Source organism: Muscardinus avellanarius, assembly GCF_963383645.1.
Source record: "Muscardinus avellanarius genome assembly, chromosome: 4".
NCBI lineage: Eukaryota > Metazoa > Chordata > Mammalia > Rodentia > Gliridae > Muscardinus > Muscardinus avellanarius.
Window position 1 is genome coordinate 41,808,215 of NC_137789.1, and position 21,840 is coordinate 41,830,054.

The 21,840-nt window shown below is 44.3% G+C and overlaps 1 protein-coding gene across 4 annotated transcripts in view; it reads right to left on the reverse strand.

Moving 5' to 3' along the window:
- Positions 1-21,840, reverse strand: part of MATN2 (matrilin 2) — a gene marked incomplete at both ends in the record, with an annotated part of 152,786 nt that overhangs the window by 89,671 nt on the left and 41,275 nt on the right. For all 4 annotated transcript variants that reach the window (XM_080694029.1, XM_080694028.1, XM_080694026.1 and 1 more), the window contains one exon: positions 11,301-11,423. In XM_080694029.1, coding sequence (XP_080550155.1) covers positions 11,301-11,423 — 123 coding nt within the window. The remainder of the gene's footprint in view (positions 1-11,300; positions 11,424-21,840) is intronic.

Here is a 21,840-nt window from a genome sequence, read left to right on the forward strand (position 1 = left end):
TTCCCCTCCGAAGTCCTCTGTCAGCCGCAGTGCTCCGGCCCCCACCCACCATCCCCATCTTAGATCGCAAACTCCTCCCTTGGGCTGCCTGCGGACTTGGGCTCCACTTAATTCTGTGGGCCTCGGGAACACGCGCACCGCACTGAAGGGACTGGTCAGATTTGTAAACTGATTGCCGTTTTCATATCTTGCTCTGTGTGTGACGGGCGCAGGGGAAGCAGAAATTTGCGTGTTTCTTGGGTCTCAAATATCTAACCGAAATGTGCTACAAGAGTACCTGGCCCATAGAGGGGAATCCATGGGGAATGAATGAATGAATGAATGAACGAATGAACAGCATCTCTGTCCCACTCTCTGCCTCCTTCTGACCTAGAATATGCATTTTTGCCAGCCCCAACTTAGTAACTGTGGTTTTGCCCTTGACACCTGTGTTCAGCTGCCCTTATTCACCAAAGGACACTGTTGGAACCTAGCTTGAGATTCCAATTAGTCCATCATTTGTCCCAGCTGGTGACACCTCCCTGGCCCTCCCCAGAGGCCCTGAACAAGTGATTCCAGTCCAGCCTGGTTCTTTGACCTCTTTCCTTGTAGCATTTTGTCTGAGTACCATTTATGTTCTGAAACCTTGTCCAGATGTATATATGGCTGCTTTATTGAGTTATAAATGGCATGTAACAAATGGCACATATTTAAAGTGTAATAAAAGCCGGGCGTGGTGGCGCACGCTTGTAATCCCAGCACTTGGGAGGCTGAGACAGGAGGATCACACAGGTTCGAAGCCAGCCTCAGCTACTTAGTGAGGCTCTCAGCAACTTAGTGAGACCCTTAGTTTCCAAATAAAGTATAAAATAGGTCTGGGCTATACAGCCCAGAGGTAGAGAGCCCCTGGGTTCCACCCCCAGTGCCACAAAAAATAAATAAATAAATAAAGTGTAATAAATTGGGCATATCAACTTGTCACCACAATCAAGATAACAAAGATAGCCATCACCCCCAAGTCACCTCCTCCTGACCCTTCTCTCAGCCCCAGGCAACCACTGATCTGTTCTCTTTCATTACTGATCAGGTACCATTTTTTAAAATTTTATATGAATGGAATTACACAGTAGCTTTTTTCTTCTGGTTCCTTTCATTTACCGTAGTTCTTTTGAGACGCCAGGCTGCTGTCCCAGAGCTCACTCCTTCCACTGCTGGGCATATGACACTGTATGCGAGTGGCCCCTGTGCCACCCACTCACCTGCTGATGAATGTGCGTCTCGTTTACACTGTGGAGCGATGACAAGTAAAGTGGATGTGATATGTGATTTGTATCCAAATCTTTGGGCATAAACTTTCACTTTGGAGGAAACACCTAAAAGTGGAATGGCTGGACATGTGGCAGGCACTTTTGTTGTTGTTGTATTGTTTTATTTTATGGTACTGGGGATTGAACCTAGAGGCGTTCTATTTCTATGCTACACCCCTAGCCCTATTTTTAAATTTTATTTTATTTTATGTTGGAACAGGGCCTCACTAAATTGTGGAGGGCCTCACTAAGTTGCTGAGGCTGAGACAATCCTTCTGTCTCAGCCTCCCAAGTACTGGGATTAGAAGCATGAACCACCATAGGCCTGGCTGGCAGGTATATTTTTAACGTTGTAAGAAATCACTAAACTGTTTTCTAAAATGGTAGAACCATTTCACATTCCAACCAGTAGTGTATGAGCGTTCCACTTCCCAATCTGGCTGACATTTGGTCTGGTCTTTTAAAATTTCTTCTGTGGAAGATGTGTAGCGGTATATCACTGCAGGTGTAGTTTGCATTCTAGTGTCTAATAGTGTTGAACATCTCCTCACATGCTTCTTTGCCGTCCATATGTCTTTTTTGGTTTAGAGTCTATACAAATTTTTAGCCTATTTTTATTGGGTTGTTTGGCCTGCCATTGAGTTCCAAGGATTCTTTATATAATTGCAAGTTCTTTCTTGGATATATGTTTTTCAAATAATGTGGAGCTTGTAATCTCAGTACTTGGGAGGCTGAGACAGGAGGATTGTGTGGATTTGAGGCCAGCCTCAGCTACTTAGTGTGGCTGTCAGCACTTCCGTGAGACCCTCTTAACAAATAATAATATAAAATAGGTCTGGGAATGTAGCTCAGACGTAGAAGGCCTCTGGGTTCCACCCCTAGTCAAAAAAAAAAGACCCCACTGTCACCTGCCTTTTCTTTCTAAGTAGCAGTGTATTTCAAAGAGTAAATGTTTTAATTTTGAAAAGTTTATTGATTTTGTTTTGTTCCTTTTTGTTCTGTAGCATTTTGCGTACTATTTACAAAATCTTTACTAAACTTGACTTCACTAAGATTTACTAAGATTTTCTTTCTTTCTTTTTTTTTTTTTTTTTTTTGGTACTAGGGATTAAACCCAGGGACATTGTATTTCTGAGCTACACCTCCAAGCCTTTTTATTATTTATTTGGAAACAGGGTCTTGCTAAGTTACTGAGGGCTTCACTAAGCTGCAGAGGCCAGCCTCAAGCCTGTGATCCTGTCTCAAACTCCCAAATACTGGGATTAAAGGCATGCACCATTGCACCCGACTTAAGGTTTTTCTTCTATATTTTCATCCAGATATCTAATAGTATCTATAGTATGAGGTAAGGGAAAGGTCTTTTTCTTTCTCTGTTTATTTTTCTTTTTTGGTACAGGGGATTGAACCTAGGGGTATTCTATCTTCAAGCTACACCCCTAGCCATTTTTCTTTTTTATTCTGAAACAAGGACATGCTAAATTGCTAATGCCGGCCTCAAACTTGTGATTTTTCTGTCTCAGCCTCCCAAGCCCTGGGATTACAGGCTTGCACCACCATACCTGGCTCATTCTTCCCTTCTTAAACTGCCTTCATACTCTTATGAAAATTCATTTTATTATATGCCAGAGTTTATTTCTGGACTATATTTACTTCCAACATCCTATATGTCCATCTTTCCATCAATACCACACTGCTTGTTTATACTATTACTTTATATTTAGTCTTGGAATCAGGTCATTTAAACCACTTTGGCTTTTCCCCAAGTTTTAGTTAACTCTCATTGTTCACAGATTTTCATATTTGTGAATTTACCTACTTGCTAAAAATTTCCTTGTGGCCCCAAATCAATATTTGTGTCATTTTCTCAGCCATTCATGGACATGTGCAGGGTGGAAAAAACATTAGAGTCACCCAACACATCTGTTCCCAACTGAGGTCAAATAAGGCAAGGCTCTGCCTTCTTATTTCAGCTCTCATCCTAGAAAGGATCAAACTTTTTCTGGTTTATCTAGTGCCACTTGCTTTTTGTTTTCATGTTTGGATTCTCTCTCTCTCTCTCTCTCTCTCTCTCTCTCTCTCTCTCTCTCTCTCTCCCACCCCCATCTTTGTGCTTTTTCTTGGTGGTTTTGCTATTAAATGGCCCCAGGAGTGGTGTCTAGTGTTCCCAAGTACAAGAAGCCTGAGATGTGCCTTATGGGAAAAATGTTTATATTAGATAAGCTTCATTAAGACAAGAAAAATAGTGCTGTTTTGGCTGTACGTCTGATGTTAATGAATCAGCAATGTATGTTAATAAGGTTTCTTTAATGTAAACACAAAAAACAAAGCCACGTGTTGAGTTACATGTTGATGATGAATATTGCCATCAGAAGCTCACAAGAGCCTAACCCTGAATTTCCTCTAGGAGCAGTAACTCCATATTTACTAATTCAGTGTTTCTGGAGACTACCAGGAACAATGAGAGCTGATTATATTTTACTACCCCAGGTTTTTGGTATTTTCATATATATTTTAGAATCAAGTTATCAGTTTCTAAAAAAATGTTAGCGCCGGGCGTGGTGGCGCACGCTTGTAATCCCCGCGCTTGGGAGGCAGAGACAGGAGGATCGCACAGGTTCGAAGCCAGCCGTGCGCGCTGGCTTAGGAGACCCTGTTTCCAAATAAAAATGTAAAAATAGGTCTGGGAGTGTAGCCTGGAGGTAGAAGGGCTTCCAGGAACCCCAGTACCACCAAAAAAAAAAAAAAAAAATGTTGGAAAGAATCGACATGTCTGCCATACTCTCTTCCAACCCATGATACATGTATCCCTCCATTTACTTAGATCTTCTTTTATCTCTTAAATCTTTTGTACTTTTCAGTGTATGCATCATACACATTTTAAAATTCACCCTTAATTTATATATTTTATGCTATTGTAAGTGGTATTTATTTATTTCAGGTCTGGCGATGGAATTCAGGGGTATTCAACCTCCTAGCTATACCCCCAGCCCTATTTATTTATTTATTTATTTATTTATTTATTTATTTATTTAGTGGGTCTGGGGATGGAACCCAGGAGCATTCGACTTTCAAGCTATACCCCCTGCCCTATTTTTTATTCTTTATGTTGAAACAGGATCTCACTGAGTTGTGGAGGGCCTCACTAAGTAGCTGAGGCTGTCCTTGAACCAGGATGTTCAGGTCTCAACCTCCTGACTGCTGGGATTACAAGCATGAGCCACCACGCCCTGCCAGTAAGTGGTATTTAATAATATCAATTTCTTATTTTCCGGCCAGTATATAGTAATACAACAAAGTGATTTTATATATTGACTCTGTATCTTGTAACCTTGATAAACTCATTTATTAGTTTTAGCAGTTTTTTTGACAGTTCTACTCACTTTTCTGCATAGGCAGTGACATAATCTAATAAGAACAGCTTTATGCTTTCCTTTCCAATTTGTTAAATTACTTAGAAGACCTTTTTCTTCATTATTATAGCAATTATACACGTCAATATAATGTTGATAAAAGTGGTGAATCTTACTCTTGACATGGTCTTGTTTCATATTTTAGGAGAGAATTGAGTCTTTCCCCTTTTCGTGAATTGCAGTGTTGACTGTGGATTTTACTGTTAGATGCTGTTTACCAAGTCGAGGCATTTTCCCCTTATCCCTACTCTGCTGAGTTTTCATCTTGAATGACTGTTAGATAATACTTGTGACCATTTTTGTACCTATTAAAATGATTCTCTCCCCCACCCTTGTTTTAGTCTGTTAATATGATGAATTACATTGACTGATTTTTCTGTCTTTTTTTTTTTTTTTTTTTTTGCGGGTCTGGGGATGGAACCCAGGGGCATTCAAGTTCCGAGCTACACCCCCTGCCCTATTTTTTATTCTTTATTTTGAAACCGGGTCTCACTGAGTTGCAGAGGGCCTCACTAAGTAGCTGAGGCTGTCAGTGAACCACAATCCTCCAGTCTCAGCCTCCCAAATGCTGGGATTACAAGCGTGCGCCACCACGCCCGGCTAACATTGGCTGATTTTTTGAATGGTAAACCAACCTCCCATTCATAGAGTAAACCACATTTGGTCTTGCATTTTTATTCTTATGTACAGTATTGTTGGATTCTACTTGCTAAAATTTTGTTAAGAATTTCTGCATCTAAATTCATGAAGGTTGTTGGCTTCAGTTTTCCTGTCTTTAATAACATGACTATTTTTCTGGCTCATGCTCCTTGTTGAACTTAACATTAAAGCTATTAGATCACTTATGTAGCTTTGGAAAAATAATGTCAGGAACATTTCCAAAGAATATTAGCAGTAAAATGCACTTGGTGGTTCTTGAGACAGAAAAAGAGAGAGAGAAATCTGTGCAAGAAAGTTTACATTTTCTGCCAAATGAAATTTTATAAATATTGCATTTTCATTAGCTTCAAGAAAAATTAAATCTTAATGTTCCAGGAGGGAGGGACATTTCCTTATTTAAAAATATGTAAAGAAAAAGAAACAAGATAAAAGTTCTTTCTTGTTAGTGGGAAAGGAATTGAAGGGGAGGGGAGTGATGAGGGTAAGCAAGCATGTGAAGAGGGGCACGCTCGTGAAGTTTACCTTTCTCTCATTTTAAAATTTATTTTATTTGATTTTGGGGTACTAGGGATTGAACCCAGGAAAATTCTACCTCCAAGCTATACTCCCAGCCCTATTTTTTTTTTTTTTTAATGGTACTGGGGATGGAACCCAGGGGCATTATACCTCCCCTAGCCCTATTATTATTATTTTTTTTAGTCTTTTTATTTTTTGAAACAGGCTCTCATTGAGTTGTGAAGGGCCTCGCTAAGTAGCTGAGGCCGTCTGCGAACCACGATCCTCTGGTCTCAGCCTTCCGAATACTGGGATGACAAACGTGCGCCCCTGCGCCCGGCTCCAGCCCTATTATATTGGTGGTACTGGTGAGGAGGTAGAAAGGAAATAGGCAGATAGGGAAAAGGCCTTGGTAGAAAAAAGTTAATTTCCTGAGTTTCCTGAGGGGACAAATGCCTGAAACTCCAAAGGCTCAGAGATAAGAAGGCCAGAGTCACAAAGCCATCCTGAGTTTCCTAATCAACAAACCCACCAAGCAAGTCTGGCATTCCTGAAAGGAGACCCTTCCAAGGACTTGCAAATGTCCTATGCAAATTCTCCTTGGAATCCCAAAAGTCACCCTAACCAAAAGCGAACTTGCAAGCGGTCAGGCAAGGCCTGACCAGATGGCAAAAGGGGAACTTTCCCGCTCGGGACCCACTCCCCTTTTGGGGAGCTGTTCTCTCTCGCAGGTCCTGTTGGCCCTGAGAGAAGGCAGAGTGCATCTGAGGGCACGTGGCTCAGGTGACTCTTGAGTAGTGACCTGAAGGCCTCTGCTGGACATCATGGCTGGCCAGGCCCCTAGGGGTGACCTTTACCTCTTTTCTGGCAGATCGCGTGGACTCTGGGAGAAAGTAGTTTGTCTGGCCACTTTTCTCTATTCCCTTCTGGCAGATCACATGGACTCTGGAAGAAAGCAGCCTGCACCTGAAGGCAATTCGGCCTGAAGGCAGCTGATGAACCCAGAGTTCCAGCCCCTTTGGGGGTGTTCAGCCACCCTTGCCCCAGTCCCTGCTGCTTCCAATAAACCTTTTACTCCCCTTCCTGAAGTCTGCGGGTGTCATTCTTCGCTCTCCGTAGACAAGAACTTGGTAAGAAACGTCGAGTCCCTTCTTAGGGAACTCCGTTTCATCTTGAAGAAACACTGGGTTTCCTCTCAAGAAACCCCCGTTTCATTGGGGGTGGAACCCAGGGGCTTTTCTACCTCCGGGCTATATTCCCAGACCTATATTATATTTTATTTGCAAACAGGGTCTCACTAAGTTGCTGAGAGCCTCACTAAGCAGCTGAGGCTGGCTTCGAACCTGCGCGATCCTCCTGTCTCAGCCTCCCAAGCGTGGGGATTACAAGCGTGCGCCACCACGCCCGGCTCCAACTTTATTTTTATTTTGAAATAGGGCTTTGCTAGGTTGATGAGAGTCTCAATACTTGCTGATGCTGTCCTCGAACCTGCAATCCTCCTGTCTTAGCCTCCCAAGTACTGGGATTACAGGCATGCCCCACTACACCTAGCTTTCCCTTGCTTTTTTAAGTGGGGAAAAGGAAAGACATAAACTTCTATTGCTCTAGCACTAGGCTAATGCCTTTGCATATATTTCATATGATGGCATTGGATGGGGAAGACTTTTTAATACTTTTATTGGTGCATTATAATTTTACATCATAGTGAGAGTCAAAGTGATACGGGCATGTATGCACACAGCACTGGGTATATTTCCCTCCATATCCACCTTCCTCCCTCCCATACATGTTAGTGGGATTAATAGTGATCCCTTCATGTGTGGACAGAACCTTATGTGAACTGTGCCCTCCCCAGTCCTCATTTATCTACCCTCCAGCCCCCTCCCCAAACCCCCTTTCCTCTTCTACTGGTTTCTTGCCCCATTTAACTAAAGTCCCTTTTGTTTTCTATTTTTTGTTCTAGCTTAGGGAAGGCTTTTTAAAGGACAGAAGGAATCTATAATGCTGACCTCCACTTCATTCCAAATTGTCATGTGAACAAACCCTGGAAAGTAAGATTCTTTAATGCCCTCCATCTAGTCTTGGAATAAAAGGGCACTTTTGAGACAACCGGTGTTGGCTCAGAAAAGAGTTACCCGGATTCAAGCAAAGAGACCCAACACCAGATCACCCAAAGATGGGTTTATACCTCCCCTGAAAAGAGAAAATTAATGGAAGTGGAGGAAGAGGTTGGGAATAACACTGTTCAATAATTGAACGGCTTTCTCTTTTTATCCAGATAAGAAAATAGCTGTCTGAAATATGTCTCGAGATGGCAGAAATGGGATCAAAGGTAGAAATTGTAGAGAGTAGGGTTTCAGCTCAACCACCAATCCAGCCTGTCTGAAATAGGATCCAGGTGCTTTGCAATAACCTGGTTCTTAATAACCACTGCCCATCTGGGATGCTGAGAAGAGATAAAATTCTGGGGTTATGTGGGAGAAGGAGCGAGAATTCTGACAGTCAATGTCCATTACCACTCAGATTGTCTGTGAATCAGCTGTGTCTGCCTCCTTTCTCCACATAGGTACAAATGGTGATGATATATACTCTATATTTAGACAAATATCTAAGGTGTGTGTGTGTTTGAAGGCAGTTGCCTAAGGGACCCTCCCACAATCAGTTTTGTGCAATGACAATATCACAGCGGTTGGCAGTGGACTTGGGGACCATCAACTCCTGCTGAATTCACTCTGCCTCTCTTGAGAGTCAGTGGGCTGTGGAACCTGCTGTCCTGGGCCTGGAGAAGGTTCTCTGGTTGCAGGTTTGCCTTGCTGCCATCCGGGGGCCCTCAAGGGTCATGTGATATCATCCCATGGTGGCTGAGAGCTAGGGCACACAGGATTTGAATTCTGCTTTGGTCACATCATGAGCTGTGTGACCTTGAGCAATTGTCTAACGTTTTTGTTCCTTATTTTTCTTATCTGTAATATGAGAGTGATAAAACTTGCTTTGAATTCATTGAGAGAATCCAGCGAGGCGACAGAGATAAAGCGTGCAGGAAGCTCCTGCTTCACGGTTAACACTTGAAAAGTGGTTCTAGTTAGGCCTGACTTTATGTCCTGCACACTGAGCTGGCCCTGCCCTGTTTCCCTCCTTCCATTCACCCATAAGACTAGGTCCTTCTCCAGTCCCCTCACTGCCCCAGGCTGGTGAGTCTCCAACTTGTGGCAGCAAGGATCAAAAGCTCTTTGCAAATCCAGAGCTGACTCCAAGCCTCTGCAGGTGAGCCCCGGAGTTCTTCCTGCCTGGTTCTTAGTTCCTGAAGTTTGAGAGCCACTGCTCTGGCCTCAGGCACCTTCTCTACCTGGGCCCCTTTGCTCCCTGACCTGAGGGTCTATCAAGTCTAGGCCACAGCCTCAGGCAGGGAGAATCTGGGCACTTCAGGGCCTGTGGTAGGCCCAGAGGGGCTGGCAACCCTGCTCATGAAATCAGAGGGAGAGCTTTTTCTTTTCTTATTCCTCCGTGTCAGAATTCCACTGGCTCAGCTGAGCCAGCCCTTGGAAAATGGACATGGGCAGCTTACCAGATCCCAGCTGAGCCCTGGAGGATGGGACAAGGTGGGGGATTCCTTGAGCTCCTGAGAGGGGCCAGGTGGGGCGGGACAGGGAGTGGGCAGGGCGAGGGGAGGCTGGGCGCACCTGAAGATGAAGGATGACTAAGAGAGGCTTAGGTTGTTGGCTGAGCTGCGTGTGAGATGATGTGAGATGACCTTTCCCAGGCCCCCTCGGTTCTTCAGTGAATTCTACATAGCCCCATGAGTATTTGCTGTGAGAGATTTGGGTTGTGGATCCTGGAGGAGCATCGGATCTTCGAGGGGAAGATGAGGATAATTTCCGGCCACAGTTAACAACCTGAGGTCCTGGGATGTGAGAGGAGCCTAAGAGCACCCAGCCCCTGGCCCTCAGAGACCAGAGGGCTCCGGGGCCACAGAACTAGAGAGATTCAGACAGATGTTACCTCATCTGGGGGAGCTGGGAGGCCGCCAACCACACACTCAACCTTCAACCAAAAAGTGAGAAGAAAAATGGAAACTGTGGTTTGGCTCTCTAAATGCAATGCTAATTACAGCCCTCTGTGCAAACTGTTTCCCATTAATGCTCAGTTGCTTACCATGTGGGATAGGAACAGCTATGCACTGCATGAGGTACACGTCAGGTTGGCTGGGTTCCATTTGCCCCCTGTGGGTGGGTCTCCCTAGGCGTGTTGTGGTAGCTGGTGGTCTGTGGATTAGGACAGTGGCTTCACTCACAACTTAAGAGCATATACTCAGTGTTGGGTAATTCTGTTTTTCAGTGGTCATATACTTGGGGCTGGCTCAAATGTTAGTATATTGTCCAGTCTTTGGAGCTTGACCAAAAAAAAAAAAAAAAAAAAAAGGTGAATGCAAGTTCTAACACATTATATCTGTACCCCCACCCCGTTTTTTGGGGTTTTTTTTTTTTTGGTGGTGGTACTGAGGGTGGAACCCAGGGGCTCTCTACCTCTGGGATATACTCCCTGACCTATTTTATACTTTATTTACCTATTTTATACTTTATTTGGAAACAGGGTCTCACTAAGTTGCTGAGACCCTCAGTAAGTAGCTGAGGCTGGCTTCGAACCTGTGAGATCCTCCTGTCTCAGCCTCCCAAGTGCAGGGATTACAAGCATGCACCACCACACCCAGCTTGTTTGCCCTTTTTTAAATTTAGGGGACCAATAAAACATCACTCACCAAAGCAAGCAGATCCCTGTGTACCTCTAAAACAGAACCTAAGTAATCATTCCCAGCTGAAGCTAATAACTCACCCTAAGTCCGTGCTTTAGAGAAGAGAATGAAATGTGCAAACAATTCCTCGGGGTACAGTTAGTAAAGACAGTGGATAAAAAGGTTCTTAAATAGCTCCTCTGAAAGAAACAGCGCAGAGGAGACATATGCTAACATGTGCCGGGAGGCTTTGTCGGAGAAGAGGCCTTCACTGATCTTTCACATGTTGCCTGATAACCTACTGTGTGCCGGGGTCTGGCCTCGATACTGTGATGGGCAGGATAAGGATGGGGTCAATAAAAAAAAATGACACCTTTGTATCTGTCCTCAGGAAAATGGGTTGGGTGAGGGACTACCAATGAATAAAATAAGCCCAGATAAAAGAAGAAAGACAAACTGGGTGTGGTGGCACACACTTGTAATCCCAGCATTTGGGAAACTGAGACCAGAGGATCACGGTTCGCGGACAGCCTCAGCTACTTAGTGAGGCCCTCTGCAACTCAGTGAGACCCAGTTTCAAAATAAAGAATAAAAAATAGGGCAGGGGGTGTAGCTCGGAGGCCGAATGCCCCTGGGTTCCATTCCCAGACCCACAAAAAAATAAAAAATTAAAATAAAGGAAGAAAGACAACAACTGATATATCAACAAAGCAGTCTTACTTCTGCAGGTCTTCTGGTCCAAGTGGAGGGTGTAGCCTTGTTTGCACCTGCAGACGTACGAGCCGGGGGTGTTGATGCAGAAGTGGGCGCAGTTGTGCTCCAGGACGCTGCACATGTGGGCCACTGGAAGGGAAACACAGGCAGTCAAGTGGATGGTGACGACCCCCCTAACTCGATGCCACCCAGCAAGCGATGACTCAGAGCCTGTGCTGTAAGGAGCCCTCAGGACCCAAAGAAACACGCTGCGGTCCCTAGCCTCGAGGGGTTTACAGCCTAAGGAACACAAGCCAGGCTCAGATAAATGAAATTTCTCATATTTGACTGTTTGGGGGCTATATATATTTTAAAAATTCAGCTTAATTTAATAATACCATTTGATAGGCAGGGAATCAGAACGTTTACTAGGGCCAGGATGGGCTTTGGCTAAGATGAATTTTTTAGTAGGCAGCAAAGACGTTGGAGGAAAAGCTATTAAATGAGAATGTGTTAAAGAACCAATAGTTTGGGGCCAAGAATGATAGCACAGGCCTGTCATCCCAGGATTTGAGAGGCTGAGAGACAAGAGGATCACAGGTTTGAATCAACCTTGGCAACTTGGCAAGACTCTTAGCAACCAAGTGAGATCCTGTTTTAAGACAAAAAAATAAAAGGGCTGGGAGAGTAGCTTGAAGGTAGAATGCACTTCAGTTCAATCTCCACCACCACAAATAAAAGGAAGAGGGAAAGGAGGAGGAGGATGAATAGGAGGAAGAGGAAGAAGCACCAATTTCCCAGAATCATAAGTCCTAAGAATAATGCAATCTTTTAATATGCAAAAGCATACAAAAATTTGGGGAAACAATGCATCCGTATGTTTTGTTTTATATCTCTATTAAAACAGTCCTGCATTTAGTTTCTGACATACTTAGCTTTCAGATACAAAGATTATATAAGCCTGTCTGGAGCTCATAAAATTCTCATTTTTTTTTACATCTTAATTTATGACTTTACTCAACATAATGCGACTTGTGCATATTTAAAATTAATAAGTGTCAGTGTAAACGGAACAATTATGCAAGTGTTCTCATAAACACAAAAGATGTCTATACATAGAAAATAATTTTATGAAGGCAAAATAAAAGAGGCACTCAAAAGCTAAGCGTAATCCCATTCATCCAGAGCTTAGTGAACTGAGCTACAGATGAGATCCATCCTAGGCTCATCTCTTCATGTCTAAGTAAGAAGTATGGTGGGCAGTTAAATGAAGTAGGGGAGTAAAACTGTTTCATAACAGAACAATTTAGAATGTATTGTTCTGAGTTTATGATTGTGCTTTAGCTCCAGTTAGAATACAAATAACAGCAGGAAAGTTCATAGAGTAAATTCAATAGGTCATTTTTATTACAGGATAAAATAAACATCTTTGTGTGTGTGACCCAAAGCAATACTCTTAACTTCTTTATATAAAACAGGGATACAAATAGCAACGACCCCATAGAGGCCTTAGGGTTAAATTACCCAATATGCTAACGTGGTGAGAAGAGTGCTGGGCACCATTTTATAGCAAAGGAGAAGAAGCAGGTTGTTCTATTTTTCATGTTTAGGTTCATCCTACATAGACTGGTCTTTGACTTGAATTTTCACTTGACATTAATCACAGATTCTAGCCATACCCATACTTTTATTGTATTTCATGGAATCTATAATGTATCCAAATTTCTGAAATGTTAAAATGCATCACTTCATGCATGTATTAATGAGTCACTTTGACTCTCACTATGGTATATAGTGACAATGAACCAACAAAAGTATATAAAAATCAAATAAGGCCGGGCGTGGTGCAACACGCTTGCAATCCCAGTACTTGGGAGGCTGAGACAGGAGGATCCGGGTTCGCGGCCAGCCTCAGCCACTTGTGAGGCCCTTTGCAATTCAGTGAGACCCCGTTTCAAAATAAAGAATAAAAAATAGGGCTGAGGGTATAGCTTGGAGGTAGAATGACCTTGGGTTCCATCGCCAGTACGGCAAAAATAAATAAATAAATAAATAAATAAATAAATAAATAAATAAATAAATATAAAATAAGATGTTAGGACATGTAAAAGGACATGTACAGTCAATTCTCATTCTTCACAGATTTCTTATTTTCGTATCTGCCTGCTCACTAGAGTGTATTTGCCATCCCTAATCAACAGTCACAGAATTTCACAGTCATTTGTGGACATGCTCAGAGGGGTAAAATATTTGTCATCCGATCCAGATATTTCCAGCTGAGGCCACAGAAGGCAACACTGTTTTCTTGTTTAAGAGCTCATATTTCATGCTGTAAACAAGTCTTTTTCACAGTCTACTTAGTGTCATGGATTTTTTTTTTCATTTTTGAGCTTTTATAGGTGCTTTTACTGTTGGAAAAGGTGAAATGGTGTTATTCAATGGGAAAAAAAAAGGCTGTGATGTGCCTTTTAGGGAAGATATGTGTGTTAAAATAAGCTTTATTCTAGCTGTGCATGCCTATAATCTCAATACTTTGGAGGCTGAGACAGGAGGATTACAAGTTCAAGGCCAGCCTCAGGAAGTTAGTGAGGCCCTTCACAACTTAGCAAGACTCTGTTTCAAAATAAAAAAAAATAATAAAATAAGACTGCAGGTGTAATTTAGAGGCAGAATGCCCCTGGGTTAATCCCCAATACCATAAACAAATTAATGAATAAATAAATAAATAAATAAGTAAATAAATAAATAAAAGCTTCATTCTGGCACAAGTTATACCTTTGTTGGCCATGAGTTCAAGTAAATGAATCAACAAGAGATAAATAAGTTATGTTTCAATAGAAACATACATAAAACAAGATTATATATTGATCAGTTGGCAAAAATATCAAATGGCCAGAGGCTCACAGGAACCTATCTCGTGTTCCACTTGGGGCAATGGTTCTGTATTCATCACTTGGGTATTGATAGTGATTTTACTTTTTGTGTGTGTGTGTAGTCCTGGAGTCCCTGGAAGCCCTTCTACCTCCGGGCTACACTCCCAGACCTATTTTTATGTTTTTATTTGGAAACAGGGTCTCTTACGCCAGCGTGGCTGGCTTCGAACCTGCACGATCCTCCTGTCTCTGCCTCCCAAAAGCGTGCGCCACCATGCCCGGCTTGATAGTGATTTTAAACAACAAAATTTAGCCGGGCGTGGTGGTGCACGCTTGTAATCCCAGCATTCGAGAGGCTGAGACAGGAGGATTGTGGTTCGCAGACAGCCTCAGCTACTTAGTGAGGCCCTCTCCAACTAAGTGAGACCTGGTTTCAAAATAAAGAATTTAAAAAAAAAATAGGGCAGGGGGTGTAGCTCGGAGGTTGAATGCCCCTGGGTTTCATCCCCAGACCCGCAAAAAAAAAAAAAAAAAAAAAAAAACTCAAATGAGTACCAACTCTATTTACTTTTTTTCTTTCTTTCTTTCTTTTTTTTTCAGGGGCATTCTACCTCCGAGCTACACCCCCAGCCCTATTTTTTATTCTTTATTTGGAAACCGGGTCTCACTGAGTTGCAGAGGGCCTCACTAAGTAGCTGAGGCTGTCTGCAAACGTGATCCTCCAGTCTCAGCCTCCCGAATGCTGGGATTACCAGCGTGTGCCACCACGTCCGGCTAACTCTATTTAAGTAAATGTGTTAGCTCTAGCATATCCCTCTCGATTGCCTCCCGATTGCTTTATCCGTTGGTCCATATGGCTGTTCCTTGTTTTCTTTAGCTATTTCCCCTTTGATCAACCCAAAGAACCCACTGAAACAACCTGAGTTATCTCCAGTATTTCGCTTTCACAATGCTGTGATGAGCATCCTTATACTTGGCTCCCAGAGGGCAAGCTCAATTACATTTCTAGGCCTGGGCCCTAGTTTAAATAGATGTGACCTACCTGCTTTCCAAGATGGCTCATATCAGCAATACACAAAAGTAACATTTCCATTCCCTTGAAATTTCAGCTGTCTGTTACCAAACTTTAAGTTTTTATTTATTTATTTAGCTACTAGATAGAAATTGAGGCCAAGGGCATTCTACCTTCTACACCTCCAGCCCTTTTTATTTTGAAACAAATTCTTGCTAAATTGCTGAGACTGGCTTTGAATCTGGGATCCTCTTATCTCAGCCTCCCAAGTACTAGGATTACAGGCATGCACCACCACACCTGGCTTGACAGTTTTATGAGGGGGGAAAATCACTATTTGGTATTTAATTTGCATTTGTGTTGCATCCTGGAAGGGTGTCTTCTTTCTCTGGACTGCTGGCAAGTCACCCTGGCACAGGAGCACTCCTGAGGAACGCACAGTGCAGCACTTTCTCCATAATGAAGTCTAGAGTCCAGGCAGCTGACGACAGGCTGCCCAGTGGTAGAGGTCCGAGGGAGGAGCCTGGGTCTGTCTCCTTCCTGGGACCCTGACAGATAAAGTCAAGCAGGAGGTGTGAAGCCAGGAAAATACCTGGTGGGCAGCAGGCAGCACCACTGAGAAAGAGGATGGCTCCTAGAAGAAGACTGCTTGAAAGTACAGTTTGGCTACCTATCATGACAGTGTGAATTACTTACTTTTGACCCCACTTTCTTTTTCTTTTTTCTTTTCTTTTCTTTTCTTTCCATTTCCCTTTCTTTCTTTCTTTCTTTCTTTCTTTCTTTCTTTCTTTCTTTCTGTAGTACTGGGGATGGAACCCAGGGACATTCTACCTCCAAGCTACACCCCCTGCCCTATTTTTTATTCTTTATTTTGAAACAGGGTCTCCCTGAGTTGCAAAGGGCCTCACTAAGTAGCTGAGGCTGGCTGTGGACCATGATCCTCCTGTCTCAGCTTCCCAAATGCTGGGATTACAAGCCTGTGCCACGGCGCCCAGCGTGACTCCACTTTCTTCAGGTGTCAAATTAAGAGGATCATTGCACAGGGTTTTGGGGTGGCAGCTTGTTAGTAAGGCTTACTGTGGCCATGTACTTTGAAAGAGATTGGAACTAGGAAGCTAAAGTCTGTTGGGATGGAAGAGCCTTTAGGGGCCCGAAGTCCTGTGGTCTGGTTCCCTCCACCTTGTCGAACAAGTGGAGGACTTGTCTGTAAGTGTGAGAGCTCTTGTGGACCTGGAGAATAAAGATGGATGGTCTTTAGGGACCCTCAGTACATGCCCCTATTTTTTAATCTGTATACTACCCTGTTTTCTAGAAACTACCCTTGCTTTCACTTTAAGTACCTGGTGATCCTGGGATCTGCTGTAAAGGTCTGAGGTATCTGCCGAGCGTGGTGGCGCACGCTAGTAATCCCCACGCTTGGGAGGCAGAGACAGGAGGATCGCGCAGGTTCGAAGCCAGCTGTGTGTGCTGGCTTAAGAGACCCTGTTTCCAAATTAAAAAAAAAAAGTATAAAAATAGGTCTGGGAGGGTAGCCTGGAAGTAGAAGGGTTTCCAGGAATCCCAGTACCACACACACACAAAAAAGGTCTGAGTTATCCCCACTCCTGATGGCCAGTGGTTGGTACTGTGTTTGATAATCAGAGACCTTAACTGGGGTTCAGGGACTAGAACTTAGCAAAAGAGGACTCAAACTGAGGGCAGGTAAACTGGGGGTGTCGGCAGGGACATGCTTCCTGCCCCATGAACTGAGAAGGGAAATGATGAAAGTGGGGCGCTCATTTTTCTTGTCCTTATTTTCATGAATTATATAATACAATCCCTTCCCTCTCAAAGCTAGTTCAAGTTAAATTTCTGATGCTTTAAAACAAAGAAAAACTCCTAAATATTTTTGCTAAACAGAATAAACGTTTCCCATCCCTAGAATGCTGTGAGTGTATCGAGTGACTTGAGCACCGGGGCCCCAAGCCTCGCTCTCCCATGGGCTGGGCCTCTGTGGCAGGATTGAAGGGGAGAAGGCAGCCTGCCCCCCTCACTGGCCTGTCAGACACGGCCCCCATTCGCCCCTTTTCTCTGAAGGTCTCTTTCTCCGGTTTAGACTTGATCAAGGCTCTGTGCTTGGAGGGAGAAATAACTAATCAGCAGTCTAGGTCATGGCAGGATCAGATTTTTTTTGTTAGGAACTATGAAGATACATATTTGTGTGTGTGTATAGTTCTGGGGGTGGAACCCAGGGGCTTTCTACCTCCAGGCTATACTCCCAGACCTATTTTATATTTTATTTGGACACAGGGTCTCACTAAGTTGCTGAGAGCCTCACTAAGTAGCTGAGGCTGGCTTCGAACCTGTGCGATCCTCCTGTCTCAGCCTCCCAAGTGCTGGGATTACAAGCGAGCGCCACCACGCCTGGCTCTGAAATACACTGGTTTTTTGTTTTGGTTTGTTTTGGTTTGGTTTGGTTTGGGTTTTTTTGGTGGTACTGGGGTTCCTGGAAACTCTTCTACCTCTGGGGTATACTCCCAGACCTATTTTATATTTTTTTATTTGGAAACAGGGTCTCTTAAGTCAGTGAGGCTGGCTTCGAACCTGCGCGATCCTCCTCCTATCTCCGCCTCCCAAGCGTGGGATTAAAATACACTGTTTTGAAACAGGGTCTTGCTAGGTTGCTGGGAGCCCTACCAAGTTGGTAAAGCTGGCTGTGAATCTGTGATTCTCCTGTCTCTGCCTCCCAAGCGCTGGGATTACAAGTGTGCACCACCATGCCCAGATACATATTTTTTTTAACAAATGTATGGGTGACTTAAAGAGTGTGCCACATGATGGGGAGGAGTGGGGGACAATTACTGGGTATATAAATCTGTGTCTGTGCAGTCTGACCTCCCACTTCACAACAGGGCCTCAAAGGGGTGTGATAAGGTGGACTTTGCCCAGTCCAGCCTGTGAAGGGTGTGTCTGGGGTGTACTGTTAGGGCCATCCATGATACAGAGCCCGGCTGGGGTGGGAACAGCCAGGCTCTGGGCTCCACAGGCTGGGCTGATAAAAGCAGACACCCCGGGGTTAATTAAGATTAAGAGCAGCCCTGCCCAGGTTACAGTGAATCAGAAGAACAGACTCTTTGTTCCCCTTGTAGACAGGACCTGAATTGAGGCCCTTGTAGACAAGACTTCAGTTCATCTTGTAGCGAGGATGTCTGGCCTCTGAGTCCTCCTGGTGGCCTGAGAGTGGGACCTCAGGGTTTTCTCTTGTTGTGGCTGATGGGGGAAGTCACTGTTCACCAGTTTAACGCCACTGCTGTGCCCAGGTTCATGGCCACAAGGCCAGCACGAGCCAAAGCCGGGCTCCTCACCCAGGCATCTGGCCCCAGGCCTAATCCATTCTCCACTGCACAATAGAGACTCCTGCCCGTCACACCTGGATCACGCCTGCCTCCTGCGGTCTGCAGACCCAGCGTTCCTTGCAGACCCAGCGTTCCTCGTCAGCTCTGCCTGCGGTTCAGGTTCCATCAGTCCTCGTCTGCCTTTCCCCGTACAGAAATCCTGTCCATATTAGGTGCATGGTGACCTCCATGCCCTGCCGGGCCCTTCCTGGTCCTCCCGAAGTGCTTTTCATGCTACGGATTATGATCCCTCATTGGGTGGTGAAGTCAACTCAATCAGGATTAGCTTTTGCACTTTTTTAAAAAATAAAATAGAGCTGCACGTGGTGGTGCGTGCTTGTAATCCCAGTACTTGGGAGGCTGAGGCAGGGGATCGCAGGTTTGCAGCCAGCATCAGCAAGTAGTAAGATTCTCATCGACCTAGTGAGAACTTATTTTAAAATAAAAATTTTAAAAATAGGGCTGGGGGTGTAGCTCAGAGGTAGATACCTCTGGATTCAATCCCCAACACAACAAAATAAATAAGCAGAATTGAGAGTAGCATTATTCTTTGCCTACATTACAGTAATCATCCTATTTATGCATCTCTGGCCAGCAAACCCCTAATGCTCTTCTAGGTCTGTGTAGCACATCATGGTCAGGATGTAGCTTCTGATCCAGAATGCCTGGGCTCCCATTTCAACATACCACTTAGAGCCGAGTCATCCTGGACCAGTTATTTAACCTCTCTGGATTTCAGTTTCCTGTTCTGTAAAATGGGAATTTTACAAATACCTACTTCACAGGTTAGTTATATGGATTAAATGAGTTAACATGGACAAATAGCTCAAAAAACCCACTTACATAAACATATATATATATAACACATATTATTATTTCTTCTTTACGGATCTTCTGGAGCACTTAGGCAAACCCAGACATCCTTTAGCACAAGCTCCCCAGTCCCAGATGCCTCTCGGAGACCTCCAAAGTGCGCACACGCCAGGGTCCTAGAACAAGAGCGTCTTCCCACCTGTCTGCAACCCACGGGCCTGGCACATGGGGAACAAGAGCCTAAGCTCTGAATCCCCAACACCGCTGCTTGAGGTGGCTCATTCTTTCAAGCCTAAGTTTCTACTTCGGTAAAATGGGGATAATAATAGTACCTGGCTGCTTAAAATATTAAATAGAATAATGTATGGAAAGTGCCTGGCCCTTTCACATACGCGACTCGATGACATTGCAGGAACAAGGGAGACTTCCTTAAAAATGTTCGCAGTGTGTTCTATCCGAGAACCCGAGCGCTATCACCGGCAACTGAGAAGACGCCGTTTACTGTTATCTGATCCTTGGAGCACGGATCGAACTAACGTGGCCCGCTGATACTCAGTGTATTGGACTGTAACGACACACACCATGCTGCACGCTGAACAGGGCTCTATAGTGTACATCGCCTGTGCACACACGGACTCTGTGTGGGAAATCCTCATCTCACAGACGAGGCTGCTCAGGCTCAGGGAACACAGGGATCTGCTTGGCGTGCTCCAGCTGGAGTCTTCTCATGTGGAGTCTGGCATATGCTGATGAATGTCAACCGCAAAGCAGGTTTCCCCGACGAGGCTGCATCGTGGGGACTCGCCTCAGAAAATGGTCCCCTTAATTAAAAGAGGAGTTTATAACTCCTGACGTGCAGAGGAATGAAATGAGCAGGAGATGGGATCGGAGCCCTACTCCCCTGTCCTGGCTGCTTGTTCTTGGCTGATTCACCCCCTTATTCAAGCTAGCCTGGAAGAAGGGAGTGGCCGCCTCCCCAGGTTTTTCTGAGGATCAAAAGGGAAGACATAAGGGAAAGTGCCTAATGCATGTTAGTTACTGCGGTCTTAACCGCACGGTTGATAAAGAGGCTCTGGGGCCTCTTCAACCTTTCAAGACAGTTGATGTTGCTCAGCAGAGCCCAGGGGTGCAGGGAAAGTGCAGCTGCGTCTCCCACAGAGTGGTGGGGGTTGGGGGTCCTGGGAATGCACTTTTCAGGCCACATGAATGAATGGGACAATACTGATGTTTTCTGAGAGATTCCAGATGGCAATGAAGATGACACAGAGGGAAACAATCCAGACTGCCTCGAACTTTGCTGCCTAGACTTCAAGCACAGAGAGAAGTTTCCTCCAGAGATAAATCCACGCTCAAAAGCTCAGAGGTCAGCAGTGTCAAATAGCTCCTCCGCCTTATCAGATTATCTTTCCATTTGCTGATGAATCCAGCATGCTTATAAAAGAACTCTTCCATTAAAATTTTTTTTTTCTCATCCACAGGAATAAACTGTCAGAAGTGTTACAGTCCCAATTTCTTTTTAAAAATATTTCCAGGAAAGGGGGACCATAAATTCTGCAGAAGTCATTTAAAGTCATAAACCTTAAAAATGTTTGCAGTGTGTTCTACTGATTGAAGTTTTCCAGTTGCCTCGGGCCACGCCACGCCACAATAGCACAGCCTCTCCACGGCGCAGGGAAATGGCACTTCTGAACGTTTTCCAAGTCACCATGCAAAGAAAAAGGTTATTTTTTCTTCGTGGCATTGATTTTTTTTTCCTAAGTAAGTCTTTTGATTCTGCAGTTAAGAAAAAATGGAGTCTCTGCTTTTTGAGGTTTGTCTTTGCAAAAGGATTTTTTAAAGATACTTTTAAAAAAAAGGAATCCTTTTCTTTCTCTCTAAGGTCTAGATGGTGGGCTATAGCGCTTGTCACATTCTGAGAACTGGCCAAAGATCCCTTAGAGGGTCAGCGCCCCCTTTGAGGGGGCTGGTTCTTGGACTCGTTCTTCATGCATACTCTAGGGAAAGACTAGTCACTTAAAAATAGATATTTCCTGTTATTTCCCCATCTTAAAAAAAAAAAAAAAAACATGGTAGCTGGAGGGGACCGCGGCCGCTGGGTTGGACAAAGTGGGGTAGGACCCTACTTTGACCTACTCAGGTCAGGTTGCTTGTTTACAGTTATCAGGGATGAGAGAGAAGCCTTGGTTGGTACCTGGGTCCTCCTGAAGGAAAAAGGGATGGGAAGGCAGCTGAAAAAGCAGGAAACAGGGAGGCAGCAAGTTGGCCTGCTGAGAAAAGTGGAGGTGAGGCTAGGGTTGGCGGTCACTGAAAGGAGGACGGGAAGGAAGGCGGGGAGAGCTATGTGAAGAAGAGGGTTAGAAAGCAAGATGGGGAGAACGTTCTTCTGTGTGTGTCAGGGGTGCTGGGGATTGGACCCAGGGGGCATCTACATCCAGGTTACACCTCCAGCACTTTTTATTTTTTTGTTTTGTTTTTTGGTTTTTTTGGTGGTACTG